The sequence below is a fragment of the Pieris napi genome, chromosome 8, assembly GCF_905475465.1.
Source record: "Pieris napi chromosome 8, ilPieNapi1.2, whole genome shotgun sequence".
NCBI lineage: Eukaryota > Metazoa > Arthropoda > Insecta > Lepidoptera > Pieridae > Pieris > Pieris napi.
The window spans coordinates 5,042,228-5,057,304 of record NC_062241.1 but is presented as its reverse complement, the minus strand read 5'-3'; the positions used below and the strand labels follow the sequence as shown (position 1 = coordinate 5,057,304).

The window sequence follows — 15,077 nt, the reverse complement described above, 5'->3', positions numbered from 1 at the left end:
CTCCCTAGGCGAATGACATGAAAAGGTCACCATGAATAAATAAAACTCATTATTGAAGCCAATAAATGTTATATTTACTACTAGATTTATATTATATAATACAAAACGATATATTAAGGCAACAGTTTAAAAATAAGTTTCACCAGCGAAATAATGACAATAAAATGAGCTAGATTTTCACGAATGTGACAAAAATTTGCTTATATCTCACGCATGTTATTAAATTTATTCTTGTCATATTTTTAAATCCTTGGACATATTTGTATTTTATCTTTCCATTTATAAGCACTGGCCGTCTCCTGCGGTCGGAATAAAGAGATTACATTTGCTCGCAAATTAATAAGAACATGGCTTATAACTCGCACGATAATGCTCATTCTATTGGAACAATAACAATATTATCTAAATAAGTTAGTAAAGCGGATGTAGCTAAGCGTGCTTGTAAAGTCAATTAAAATACTTATTATTACAACAGCCATAATGTCACAATAATAATAAAAATAATATTTACATTTCAGGATTTCAATTGCTTAAATTGGACAATAGTTTTTACGCTCCAAATGTTTGGAGTTGCAGACATTACTATGTCATAGGACTTTAATAGCTTAACACATATAAGGCTTAAATTAACTTGTGCCCTCTACCGTTTATATACATCAGCAAATGCAGCAAATGCGCTTGGTGTCCTTTTTAGGCACATTAATTTATTAGGAAAGTTATTGCAACACAAATTATTACAACCATTGATTACGCGCACGCTTTCATAGCTTATTAATTGGTTTTATATACTTAAATTTACTAATGTTTCGTTCTACCTCTTTATTAAAGGTAGTTATTTAAATGAGTAGTGAATATTTCGAAGCTAAAGTTGCAATTACTGCATTCTATAACTTAGAATACAAAAATCACTGAGAGTATTATGTTAATCAATTACATTATTAATTTAGTTATGTATGAAAATCATAAAAAGTTTGAATGAGAACATAAAGAAAGGTTTAAAAACAAAAGTATTATTTATATGAGCGCGTATTTTATAGTTTTTTTTTGTTCTTATTTTATATGGACAAGATTCGAAAGCGTGACCACTTCTTGGCAGTGTTTGTGGTTTTATTCCAAAATAATGCTAAATATGTTTCGTTTAATTACAAGTGTTAGGGACATAGTTATGTAATTTTATAATAACATTAATTTATTCATCACATAAGCAATATCACATAGAAGCAAAGATTTTTAAAGGAACATTAAAATTATTAATAATAGTGATTTAAAGACAACAGCAATCAAACTTGTACATAATTATATACATTATTAATGAGAATTTAAAGTTTACTAAAACGTTAATTACAAAAAATATGCTTAGTTAAATACACAACCGAAATATATTTAATAAACTTAAATTGACAATTACTATTTGATATAATGTCATTGCTTTTTGATTTCTTGATTACGTATCAAGTGTGACAAAAATCACTTTAATATATCTTAATGAGTTAATCGTAAAGTTAAAGAAGCGTAAATATTTAATTGTTTTTATTAAATAATTGCATTTGAAAGGGTGAGACTTGTAAAGATGACAGAGTATCGGGGCTTTCAAATCAGTTTAATTATTGATTTTTTTACTTTGACCTCGGATATTAAATTTTATGTGTTCGGAGTTCGAGGAGATATATATTATAATCAATATGTATTGATTAGTTATGTAACTAATTATATAACTCTTGCTTAGAAATTTGTATATACTTTCGCAAATCAAGACATGACAGAAGTTTAAAATAAACAATACATAAAAAATTGAATGTGTGTTTTTAAAATCTTAAGATTTTACAAGTCTCATCCTTTAATTTTATAATCTAAATGTGCGCGTGGGTTTTTTGCGATAATCTAATTTTAATATTATTTCTTCACAGTCTAAGCGTTCTTATAATTATTTTTTATTTAAATCATCTATAAATGTCAACATTTTTTTCCCTAAAACACGAACATCCAAATTATATTTGCCAAAATTTTAAATTGTGAATTAAATATTGTTATCAATGTCTTTATCGAGCAATATTTTTTCCAAATATGATTATATTTATGAACTCTATATAAACTACATATAGGTATATATAACGGTAAAAAATAATAATAGCATTGCATACTTATTACAAATTTTTCGAATAGTGTCGATTTAAGCTTAATTGCAATGTACATAAGCCTTTATTATAATATAATTTTAGCCTCTTTAGTACAACAAATAGAATTAATGCGACTTATTATTGTGATGATTTTTTTTTATAAAAATATGTGAACGTTTTAAACATATAGTCGATCATTTGAATACTTTAAAACAATTATAAAACGCATCTAAGATACATTGGATAACATAAAGTCTTAAATTTGACAAGCGAATATTTAGACGTAATTAACGTTCTACCAGAATATTCAATAATAGAAATATCACATTTATGTCGAAAATTCCACCTATAAGGTATGTTTAATATTCAGACACAGTTTTCATTGAATTCTATTTGTTTTACAAATTTAAGTCAATATGTTATACATTTTAAGCATTATTATTACAAATCGTAGCACATGTGAAAAGAGCATAAAACCTAAACCTTTTCTTTCCGTAGATTGAGTTTGATAGAAAATGCTAGCTATACAAAAGTATAATTTTAAACTACACAAAAATATTGGAACTCAAAAATTTAATAATTGTATTATGCACATGAGTTTAGTAATAGCAGTGAAATCTTATATTATTATATAAAATGAAAGGTAGAAGGCAAATAAGCTTTTTAATCATACCTCTATTAGCAATTAAGTTTAGCATAAAGTTCTGAACGATTTGAAAGATCTTATATAATAGTTTGTGAAATCGGGACTGTATAGTGTTAACTTTTGAAATTTTAATATTGAGCATTTTAGACGGAAAATAGCATTAGGAGGCTTTTAAGAAATTAAAAATAGTTTGGTTCAAAAGCCTTAATTAGAAGTCGATTCGGGTAGCTATGGACATTAAGTATCGTTGAATTTTTAAAAAGCATGGGACGGAAAATCGATACTCGTAGGCAGGGACGATTTTTTGAATCGATTTATTACGTGGTATATGAATTGTACAAAATATTTGTGTACTAGCTTAGTATTGTTTTCGAGTACCCTTAGCTTTTAAATTATTCAATGCATCATATAAAGAAATATAATTAAAATTTCTGAAACATTTTGTGTACGTGTTATGCGTGCATTTCATAAACACAGCATAATTTTAAATAATCTTCTATACATAAGCGCCATGTGATTTTAAACTAAATTATAACTTAGAACTAAATTAACTATTTTCGTGACAACATGCTTAGAATTGCGCTATTGTTAGTTAAATATTTCTTTATATTGTTTCGAAATTGCAATACATGTATACGTTCTTGTTTCTATAATAAAAATCGTGCCGTTTTTGTCTCCATTATCGTAAGTTTTGCTGTCACGAAAAATGAACAATTTCACAACACATTTTAAATTGTCACTTCACTTGATTTCTTCTCGGAAAAACAGCAAGCGATCACGTGAAAAGTGACCGTGAAAGCATGATTGTGGCCAGGTGATGAGTCTCGTCTTTTCACGTCAGTTCATGGTATACTTTATACCCGAAGCCTCTTCAGGAGTCCTGTCATCTGGAATTAGAATTTAATTGTATTAATAAAATGTATATATTTTCTTTCATATAATAGTATTTCAGAATTAATGTATTAATAAAGAAATGTAACTTAATAGAAATGTAATGATCATTTAAACACGTTTGTATATTAACATCACAGAAAAGAATATTTAAGAAAATTACTAAGTATACTTTTGAATAATATTACTTAAGGGAATTACATAAAGGATAAAGCAATAAATAAGTTACAATCCAAAATAATGTTAAAAAACGTTCGCACTATACATCTACTACAAACAAAATAATGCCGTGAAAGAAATTCAAAATAAGCATTGCATATTCAACTATATAAGGCACGTTTTAATTTTATGTAAGCCTTCCGGCAAAATAATTGAAAAGTTCAATAAAACAAGGCTTATGTTTTGATAATGGAAAACAAACAGAGGCTGTAGCAGTATCGATCGTGATGCAACAGATAATGTGAACGGAAATATAGTGTTTGAACAATATGGTATTCTTGGTCAAGCAAACAATGCACCTTACTTGTTAATAGCTACATCAGAAGGAAACAAATGAAGTAGCTTCATTCTAAAGCTCATTGTATTTTCGCGAAAAATAGTTAAAGACAAAGAAAGCAAAAATTCAAGGATTGTGTGGCTCGTAACATCGTGTTGGTGCTGAGAAATAAAATTGTGATCAAACGTTATAGAAAAAATTTTGAAGCGCAAATTTTTATTCACCATACCTTGGTGACTTTCATTAGGCGTTCACGAAAGATGATTTGGTCCTGTTGAAGAGATATATTTACAGACATGAAGCAAAACTTGATTGAAATTAGAACAACGTTAATTTAGAGAACGAGTTTAGAATAAGATCAATTCGAACACTTATTTGAAACTACAAACATGCATTTCTAACATCATGTAAGAAAAATACTACTCTAACATATTTCTATATCAATCATTGCAACAGTCTTATTCCTAACGGATTAAATGCCATAAAAAATATTAATACATTCGTACTAAATCCGTTAAAAATAATGAAGTAAATGTAATATTTCATGTTTAAAGGATTTAAAGGATCTTACCCAGACAATGAAGCCGAATTTGAAATTGGAGGACTATTTGATTCAAATCCTTCTTTCGGCTTATCATTAGCCAGTTGTAACTTCAATTGATGACCAAAACATGCCAGATCTTCTCTAAACGTGTCCGAACCAGGAGTAGTTGGCTTTCCATCGTCTCCTGTAGCCATTGCCTCTGCATCACTCTGTAATGGGGCCTGTTCGGATTCATCCTCGGTATTATATATTTTGAAGTACGCAAATGTTAAGTATATCACCGAAATGAAAAAGGATGGAATCGGTATAGCCATGGCGTAAACTAAATTGAGCGTGTTCTGCCACATATCTAATTCTGTGATCACTAATCCAGGATCAATCCGGCTATAGTAGCACGTATAATTATTGCCAATTGGCTTATACTTTCCATAGAATACTGTACAATTCAAAATCGGTGGATATCCGCATCCCTTAACATTTGGAAATAGTCTTGCTCCAGTAAAGTACCATTCCGAGTCTTCACCTTGCAAACCAGTAGGTGCTATATCTTCTAATTCCTGTTGTTCCATTTCTGGATCTAGTTTATCTATTGGTGACTCGTAATTTTCGTATTCGTAATCTTTTCGTAGAGATCTTTCAGCTCTGATAAGCTCCTCGTATTCAGTTGCTGATATATTTGGTGAGTATCCGAGTTTATAGTTTACTCTGATTTGTGTACACTCGAAAAGATCTTTAGTGCAGCCTTCTCTGCATGATGCCCATGAGCAGTTACTCACGCCAAGCAACTGTTTAACTTCCGTTGTTACACACAATGCTGCGACAGGATCAAACTGCATAAATATAGTTGTAAATGCTGGTTCTATGACGAATGGTACTAAAAAAAGGAAGGCAAAGAGACTGAAGATTGCGAGAAGGACGAAAGTTGCTGTTGTGTAGAAGAGAAGTTTCTCAAGGAATGTGGGAGGTATCGGCAGTTTTTCTTCTTCGTCGGCCATGTTGGCGAGAGTTCGCTAGAAGCGATCATAGCGCTTGTTTCAGCTCGGCTGTATCATTTCAAGCTTTATCAGTCTTTAGCACTTGAATCAACGTCATGAATTTTAAAAGTTTTATTTACATCTTCATTAAATATGAATGCTTTATAAAGGCTATTTACTGAAACTTATACATGTACAAATCTGAAACAACGTGGCTAGGAGTGTTAGTGCATAATTTATTTATTTCGTGATGTTATAGCATGTGTAGAACAGTACGGAACTAAGGTTCTGCAACATAAGGTAGAATTAGTCTAATATGTATGTGAGTACCACATAGCACAATTAACGTCATTAGAGTGGAATGTAAGTACAGAATTCCTGACGCCAGCTTGTCTGAGCACGGAATGTAGGCTGTATCGATTCGACCACTGGCCCAGAGCCCTGCCAGATATTTCTGTTGTAATATTTTAACTGTTTCATTGTGATGGTTTGTAACGTTTATTGTCAAAGTGCATTCACGTGGTAAGCTTTTATTTGTTTTATTTTAAGCTGTACTGAATATGAGAGTTTCATTAATGACCATGATAAGTTATTAATAAAATCTATACCTTTCTCATTGTAAACCTGAACCTACACATTTTGAGAATAAGCAAGTTACTAAAGGACTGTGGACTGAATAAAAAGTACCACACTATACCGATCTGAAACTTACAGGCAAAAGCTTACAACTATTTTTGAGATTTTACGATATTATATATTCACTTAAATCTTTTATTTGTATAGTATATTGTACTGGCTAAAAAATACGTTGATAACATTATTTCGTTAAACTGATTGTATAACCTTATGTATAGGTAAACAAATTTTCCGTCGTTTAATCAAGTTTATAAATAGGGCATGCCGCCGGTTTCCGACCTGATTGGCTACACAAGAATATCTATTGTACGGACTTGCGTGTTTATTAGAAGCTATATATGGTAAAGTTGAAAATAATACATGTTACATCTACGGATTTGAAACCTTTTTATTTAACATATGTGAAACGTCTTTATGACAAGAATACCCCACATTGGACACATATTTTTTTATAAGTAGCTTTCTGTATCGATTACCGATGCTTGGGTCACTAATTTTATGTGTCAAATATATTACGGGCCACGGCTCTAGTGTATAGATAAAATGTGAAGAATAATAATATATTAATATAACTAGGCGTTAATAGTCATATTGATTTTGTTGGTTATATACACTTAAATAATTTAAATAACTAACCATTTTAATACAATTGAAGATATTTAGAAACAAAAATAATTGAAAAATAAGAAAAAGGACAGTTAACAAGCAAGAGAAACATTATATGTAAATTTATCAGTATTATTCTGTTGAGTAAGAGGTTTTTTATTCAAATAACTGAGACTATATATATATTATATTTAATCAACGAGGTTACGTAATATTTCGGAGTGGATAGCTTTAATGACTGCGGAGGAGTTGCTGCATCGGACAAGACTCAGTTTACGGGACTGATCACCAAAATTCAGTAATTAAATATAAAGATGCAGAAAACATATTGGTAGGGTCACAACGCAAACTTTTTTATATGCGAGCCTTTCCTTCTAGAAACTGCAAAACTATACTAATATTAAAGGATTATTTAAAATTGAAAAAAAAATGGTTTGTCATTATTTTAAATTACTACTTTAATAATTCCTAATTTAGGCTGAAAATGGTAATGAACAAAAAATACTGGTATTATTTTGAAAAAGCGTGGGTTGCTCTATAGACGAAAAATATGGCACAGAGCGCCCCACGCTTTTTCACAATAATACCAGTATTTTTTGTTCATTACCATTTTCAGCCAAAATTAGGAATTATTTTTCACTTTTTAGTTTGATATGCTTTAAAAGCGTGTTTTTTAGTTTTTTTTAACTATTATTTATTTTTTAGTAAAATTTTTTTTTTTTCGGATTATTGCATTGTCCGTTTAAAGTGGGTCAAAATGGAGTCCGAAGGAGTCGGTTACATACATACATACAGGTGAAGCTATTATATAAAGCGTGTAAAAAAATTGTATGTAAATACGAGAGGAAAATATGTATTCACTGTCTTACTATCTGAGCTTTGATCTTCCAACTGACCTCCGACATAAAGAATTTTGACTATTGTAAACATACTGCAGTAGCTAGTATCCGTAACCCGACCTTGGCTTGTGAAAATGGTCCAGTCTAAGTATAACCAGGGTTGCTCCCGAGTGCAATACTAAAGGGGGTCAAGTGAACCTGTGCGTGTTTATGCAATTAAGGCTTTTCAGTTTTACGAACATGTGTATTAACCTAGTTTATGTTAACGTTTAAATTTTTTGTTAATTGAATGTATGAAGCGCTAATGAGAATGAAATTATTTAACATCGGGAAATTATAATGTGCAAACCAGCACACGTGAGACACGAGGCAAAAGTATTTCTGTATTTGTTCCATTAGTAAACCTTTGGCACATCTCTCGCACACATATCGGTGTATGGGTACTAACAAAACCCGTATACCAAAATCCAATACATACCTAATAATAAATATGCAGTTTTTGACATAATGGAGTTTTTCTCAGCAGTAAGTCTCGACTCTGAGAGATGTTTCGCCACACAAATATTGAAAGTGTCAATTAAGCACTTGTGCTGGGATTCGAACGACCGGGCTAAGTCATAGAAGACTATGAAAGCGAAAATTTTTACTATAAGTATGTAACATGTAGATATAACTATATTAACAATATTGAAGGCAAGTTTATTACATAATTTAAATACCATTTCGAGTCGTTATAAGAAATATTGGTCAAAATGATTATATTAAAATTATGAGTTTCATCATCGGACGTCGAGGCAGAATACATAATTCCACCCGTATCACCTCGACGTCCGTCGTTCCACAACTGAGCGATTTTTAAATAAGTTTTTGCCGCGTACCACCACTATGTGGAACCAGCAGCCCACTGAAGTATTTCCGAACCAATTCGACTTAGGGTTCTTCAAGAAAAGAGCGTACCAATTATTAAAAGGCCGGTAACGCACTCGCGATCCCTCTGGAATTGAGTGTCCATGGGCGGCGGTATCACTAAACATCAGGTGAGCCTCCTGCCTGTTTGCCCCTGTTCTATAAAAATAAATGAAAAAGGTTTTGTTCCAGTGTGTAGTGGCCCCGAAAATCAAAGATGTTACATAATATTACCTATATCAATAAAAATAACTTATTTTTTAATTTCTATGCTCATTTAAACTATACCTAATTACAACTGAAACGCTTTACTCCGAATAATATTAAACAGCTATAAATATTGCTTTAAGTTTTTAACTTTTATGCCAACAGAAAAAGGAATGAAATAGTCCTTGAAATACCCCAAAAGGTTTCGAAAGTACTTCAAAGTGAACTTACAACTTTGAGTGAACATTATTATAACGGTTCATCAAAGTTCTTAATCGATATACAAAAATTTAATTGAAAAAACCTTCATTAAAAAATATCACGAAACAAATATCTGAGGCCAAGACCAAAGATTGTAGACTGGTCGTAGGTATTAGTAATAGATATCTAGAACAAATCTAAGACTTTTCCTATTGATTTCTTACTCAATTTCTACATATTAAAATACTTTCGCTGCCCTACATAAAACAATCAAATATAGAAACAGACATGACCCTAATATAATATTTGACTAGAGATATTTTCCTACTGGTTTTGAATATATACATTTTGCTACTATTTACCTAAGTTCAATTTTTATTTGCATTTTTCTAACTCTTGCTATATTTTTATTTACGTGAGATACAATGGCTTTAGATGCGTTGTAATTGTCAATTGAAACAATCACATTTAAAGAAAAAACTTTTTAACCGGATTAAAGTTATGTATTATTATAAATTTACAATTATTTAACAATTACACCTAATATTACAAGTACACTGTAAATTTATAATAATACATAACTTTAATCCGGTTAAAAAGTTTTTTCTTTAAATGTGTAAAGGTTATGTCAATAAAAGACAATACTAAAAACAATCTCATATTAACTTAGATATTAAAAAAGGTTCAACTTAACAGACTATTGAAGGAAATATCGGGTAGTGAAAGATAATTTTTAACTTTTCTGAATAGTGCTAGGCGTATCTGAAGTAAACGTTAATTCTAAGAACGACTCTAGGTTTTATATAAAGTAATTATAACTAAGTAATTATGACTAAACAATGCTTTCTATTTAAATTACAATCTGCACAGACTGTCCTTGATACCTAGTTCTTCGTGTGCTGCCAATAAATACTATTACATAAGCTAAGCTTTATATAAAACTGACGTCAAACTGATTACATACTATCTATTTTCAAACATTTAAAATGCGCTTTATTTATTCTTACTGTATGTACGTATATTGTTATGCTGAATTTTTTTTCTAATTGCGTTTTATTCGGGTAGATTTTTTTATTGGTTAGTCCTAAATGGAAGATTATATAAGATCACTTTATGATCAAATTTAAGAACACCGCGGTGAACAGCCGGTGGGACAAAACATTATTTGATATTTTACGTTTTTTAATATAATCATTACTTTTGTTGATTTATTTAATAACTTTAATTTTATTTAAAAAAAACAATCTAGTGACGCCACAACACGTTGTCTAACAAACGCTAATTGCTAATGTGATTAATTAAATTGTCAATTATTTAAATGATGCTAAATGTAGCTCAGGAATGAACTCCAGTTCAGTTATTGATTTGTAAATGTATCTATTTAAAACAGACCGAATTGAGTTTTATTTATATCACATCAAACAGCGTTCTCAACCAGCCCATAAAGTTTATGTAATGTTGGATTTAAATAACTAGTGAAGTGTTCCTTACAATGTTCGACTATTTTTGTTTTTTTTTAATAACCATAAATCAGTTTTATATGATAACCGTTTATTTACTTTGAGTGATTCTGTAAGTTAAATTAAATAACAGCAAAAGAAATGACATCAAATTACGGAGTTTTTAAATTTATCTGCATAATATTACGAGCAAAATCATCTCGTGATAATGATTATTGATCATTAACTCGTTGAGTAGACCGCAACGTTGGTTTAATAAAGTTAATAATGCAAACGTAATTGGATTTGAATGTTTGAATTTCTTCTTGGTGAAATTTAAATTGTTGAAAAAAAATTAAAACATGTTACGATTAGATTTTCCTTGACGTGTAGTATAAAACTGTATTATAGTAAGACAATAATTAACAGTTCTACCTCCAAATTAATTAGCTTTCGACATTTACGTATTTAAACCCAAATAATATTAGTTTAACTTTTAACCAGTTGTTTGTCTGAAATGCACATGAAATATATTATTTTCAACCTAATGCACCAGTGATACACATATCTGTCATTGGAACTAATACATGGATTAAAAAGTTATGTCATATACACATGTCTTTGTTTGACATTCTTCATCCAAAACGGGGTATCATTATCATAACATAATGGATGAAATTGCAGTCCCATCGATTGTTACTGAATACTAAATTCAGTAACAATCGGTGTGTTAGAATGATTAATTTTATAATTGTAAGTATTTTAGAAGAAAAGTTGTAATGTGTTCTTACAATTTCATAACATCATGTCATTTTTATTATAGACAACATGATTTAGAAAATTTACAAATCCAGTTTTAATAGCTTAAATTAATTTAGATACATATTATTAACACTCGTACATTATTAGTATTGGTTATCTGCTACATTTTCTTGCTTAAATTACTGAATGATTATTTCATTTACGTAATAATATCTGAAAACCAGTTAAGTTCTTCACGGCAACTTAAAGCTTCATTTAATTGGTTGCCTTTTAACCAAATACATTATTATTCTTTATTTATTAAATCTTTCTAATATTTAACTCAAACTGCGGTAAATTTATAGTATTCTTACATTGAATAAAAATCAAAACTAAGATCTGCCTACGCCTTTCAAAATACTACCTAGTCGTAGAGTCGTACATATTGTGTAGTCATATGCATCTAAAGTTGAATTTACAACTTCCTTTCACTAGAAAAGATCGAAGCTCAATTCTACAGTACTACGTCAATACGTCTGTAAAAAAGAGCTTTTATTATAGTCGTTTCAAATTTTCTTTAGTATTAAGCAGTTTACGTATTCAATAGAAAGAGTGTTTTCATAAAAATAATTTGACATATTGCAGACGTAATCAAACAATTTGAATATTTGTACATGCGTTTACCATTAACTGGGGTCAAAGATAGCCTTTATGAAGCAACCACTACACACAGTACAAAGTCGAAATAAAAACTGTTTTTCTAAACACTAATTGTGAACACTAAACCATTGTCCTTTGTGAAAAATAAAAAATCTATATTTATCTCGTCAATAGGCGTCGGTTCCCAACCGCGCTTTCGTTACAACTAACGGGGCGCAGGCTTTTACGTGACTGTATTGGCACTTCAAAAGCTTCATTTCATTAGCTTATTGAAAACAAAGGAAAAGCTCTATTAATTTCATAATTTAATTACTGTTACAAATTTAATTTGCGAATTAGAATATATCAATTTAAATTAGATTTTTTATTGCATCATAACTTTTTAAAGTTTCGCAAATATTAAAATATAGATTCATTATAGATATTTTATAGTATTATTTTTGAGATTTAAAAAACGATTTTTATAAAAATAATACTTTTATTTGAGTGCGCGCGTCGGTACGGCGAATCGATAAAGCCGTGTCGTGTCGACTGTATGGCGGCAGACAGTCTTTGCTTTACATATCTCACACCAAGAAGGATTATTTTCGCTCGCATATTAAAGGGAAATGTATGACAAGTATTGGGTCGTATATCTTTTTTGATCAAGCAACTAAGGGCGCTAGGGATTCGACATGCAACTTAAACTTTACAATTTATTGCAACTGATTCATCGGGCCCTGAAATCGAAATTGCCGAATAACACATTTGGCGCGGTGCCAGGTAGATTGAAAAGACCTTCTAAAGTATGGCGTTCGAAATTAGTTTTTTGCCAAATATTTCTAGAAGTTGGCAAAGATTGATACATATAAATGTTGTTTAATTTATTCACTTTGTTATGTTACTGCTGGATTTCAAGGTGTATACAGCTCAACTGGTTGTAATGACAATTTAATTGATTTTAAAAGGGTATCTTATAACAGGATTCAATAAGGTTTACGAAAGGGTAAACATAACGTACGTAAAGGGGTTTTGATTGATAATTTTAAACCGGAACAGAACGATGAAAGGGAGAAGTGCATTTGTAAGATGTCTATCTGGACCTACAAAAACATTTTTCTATAGTTTGAAAATATTTAGTTTAATTTTTTTACATACATGTAATTATATCCTAACAAATAATTTATTTAAGTTCAGTGCTACGCAACATGTCTACGGCGTAGCGGTTACAACCTTCATTATTCATGTAATGATATGTGAAGTAACCATAAACCTAGAACCGTAACTTATTTCACTTATTTGTATAATAACTTGAGATAACTTCGACGTAAAGGTATACATAAACCTTTTAACAGCCTATTTGAAAGTACGACACAACAAGAAGGCGTACATCAAGGCTTCCGGCGAATCTTGCCGAATTTTAATTCTAGTAAATGCTCAAATCTAGATAGAGATAAGGCTAATCATCTACAAAAATCTCATTAAAAGTGATAAATGAAACAAACGCACAGTTGTGTCCAGCCCATGCTTCATTGTGATTATAATAACAAGTGCTTAATGACATTGTTGATTTTTTTGGCCATTAATCTAAAGAAATATTTAAAAAAATTATGATATATAAGAGACTACAAGTTATATTGTTTTGTTAAGTAAATAATAGCTAAAAAGGTATACAGCAAACGCTAATAACGACTATGACCTATTTCTTAGAATCTAGATCTTAGAAAACACTAGAACATTCTCTTCTCTCAGTTGTGAAATCGTAATTGGACCTTGTTTTATTTGAATAATGTTTAATACATTTCAAATAATACATTTTGTACTCTCTTAGAACTCCGGAAAGTTTTATTGGTTTCACAGAAGATCAAGGATAAGATTAGAAGAGATTTTTTTTATATTTTAAGTAATAATTAGTCAAATATATTCTGTCATTTCAGTATAGTGAATATGATATTTGTATTTCAAAAAATTGTAGATTATCTTACCCGGTTAAGAATCATACCCACTGAAGGTAGGTAGGTCTATGTTGGTACACGCGTTTCATTCTATAGTACTTTTTAATCAAATGTGCTATCTATACATAACCAATAAATCCACCAGATAAATTCTAAAAAAGGCAGAAATAAACTATGACGGCCAATAAAATAACTATAGCGGTCTCGATATACCATTAAGCTCAATATTTAAAAGAGTTGAATGACCTCGCGTTACTAGGAATAGCCTACTGCATTGGCGTATTAACAATGTAATGAGGAAAGTACGAATTTCATACTTGTATAAGTTATAACCTATTATGTCTTTTGAAAAAAGGTTATACATCGCCTCGTTCCAGTTGGAAGAGTGAAACTATTTACGTGTGTATGTTTATCTCTTAACTATTTTAACTTACAAAATTTATTCTATTTTGTTTTACTACATTGAGGAACGGACTCTGACAAGAATGAATGTTCCATTCCATCCATAGTATTTAACAGGGAATGGAAAACTATAATTCTTGAGAAAATGAGAAATATGTAGGCTTTAATATTTGTTCTACAGATGCAAAAATATTAGGTAAAGTTATAATTTTTCAAAGAAAACAAATCGATATGAAAGCTTTGCATTTATTAATAACACTTTGTGTCTCGCATGCTCACTACAAGTTTTATATTACATTTATTAAATTATATTTACATAATCTTAGAAGAATTCGTAGACATCTTTTGTACAGATTATGACTGAGATAAAATATATCTTTAAAATATTTAACATCACTTTATTCGGTTATTTTATTATAACATTATACAACAAATTTAGAAGAGGTACTGTATTATTTTATATATTAATATAGAATTCATTAAAACAAAATTTAATTCTTGAAAGAACATAAATATTTAAGTTATATATACGATAACAGTTATATTTAACTATCTTTTGACGATAAGAATATCACAATTTTTTTGTGAATATAAAACTCTTAATTCACTAACAAACTTGCATTTGATATGAAAAAGCTTCTAACTGTATGTCTTTAGAAATGTAACGTCTTAGTAGAATACAATGAATTTAGAGTAATAGATAATAATAATTAGTGTAATATTACTTTATCGAAGGCTTATATTGTAGAAAGGTAATTTTAATAAAATTTTAAATCAAATTATTGCTGATACGTAACATGTATTCAAAGCATTTATATGGGAAACTAATTTAGCTTTG

General features: G+C 29.8%; 1 protein-coding gene across 9 annotated transcripts; it reads right to left on the bottom strand.

The window, feature by feature from the left end:
* Positions 1–52: 52 nt before the first annotated feature.
* LOC125051671 (protein tipE) lies at positions 53–12,121 on the bottom strand. 9 transcript variants are annotated; one of them, XM_047652162.1, is made up of 5 exons: positions 11,928–12,121; positions 6,277–6,280; positions 4,722–5,839; positions 4,380–4,421; positions 53–3,650 (listed from the first exon to the last, which is right to left on the bottom strand). In XM_047652162.1, the coding sequence occupies exons 3-4, from the start codon at positions 5,687–5,689 to the stop codon at positions 4,394–4,396; spliced, it is 996 nt and encodes a 331-aa protein (XP_047508118.1). In that variant the 5' UTR covers positions 5,690–5,839; positions 6,277–6,280; positions 11,928–12,121; the 3' UTR covers positions 53–3,650; positions 4,380–4,393. The 9 variants fall into 9 exon arrangements, with proteins under 9 accessions (XP_047508118.1, XP_047508115.1, XP_047508114.1 ...); XM_047652159.1 differs by lacking the exon at positions 6,277–6,280 and having other exon boundaries at positions 4,722–5,883; XM_047652158.1 differs by lacking the exon at positions 6,277–6,280 and having other exon boundaries at positions 4,722–5,869.
* Positions 12,122–15,077: the final 2,956 nt, after the last annotated feature.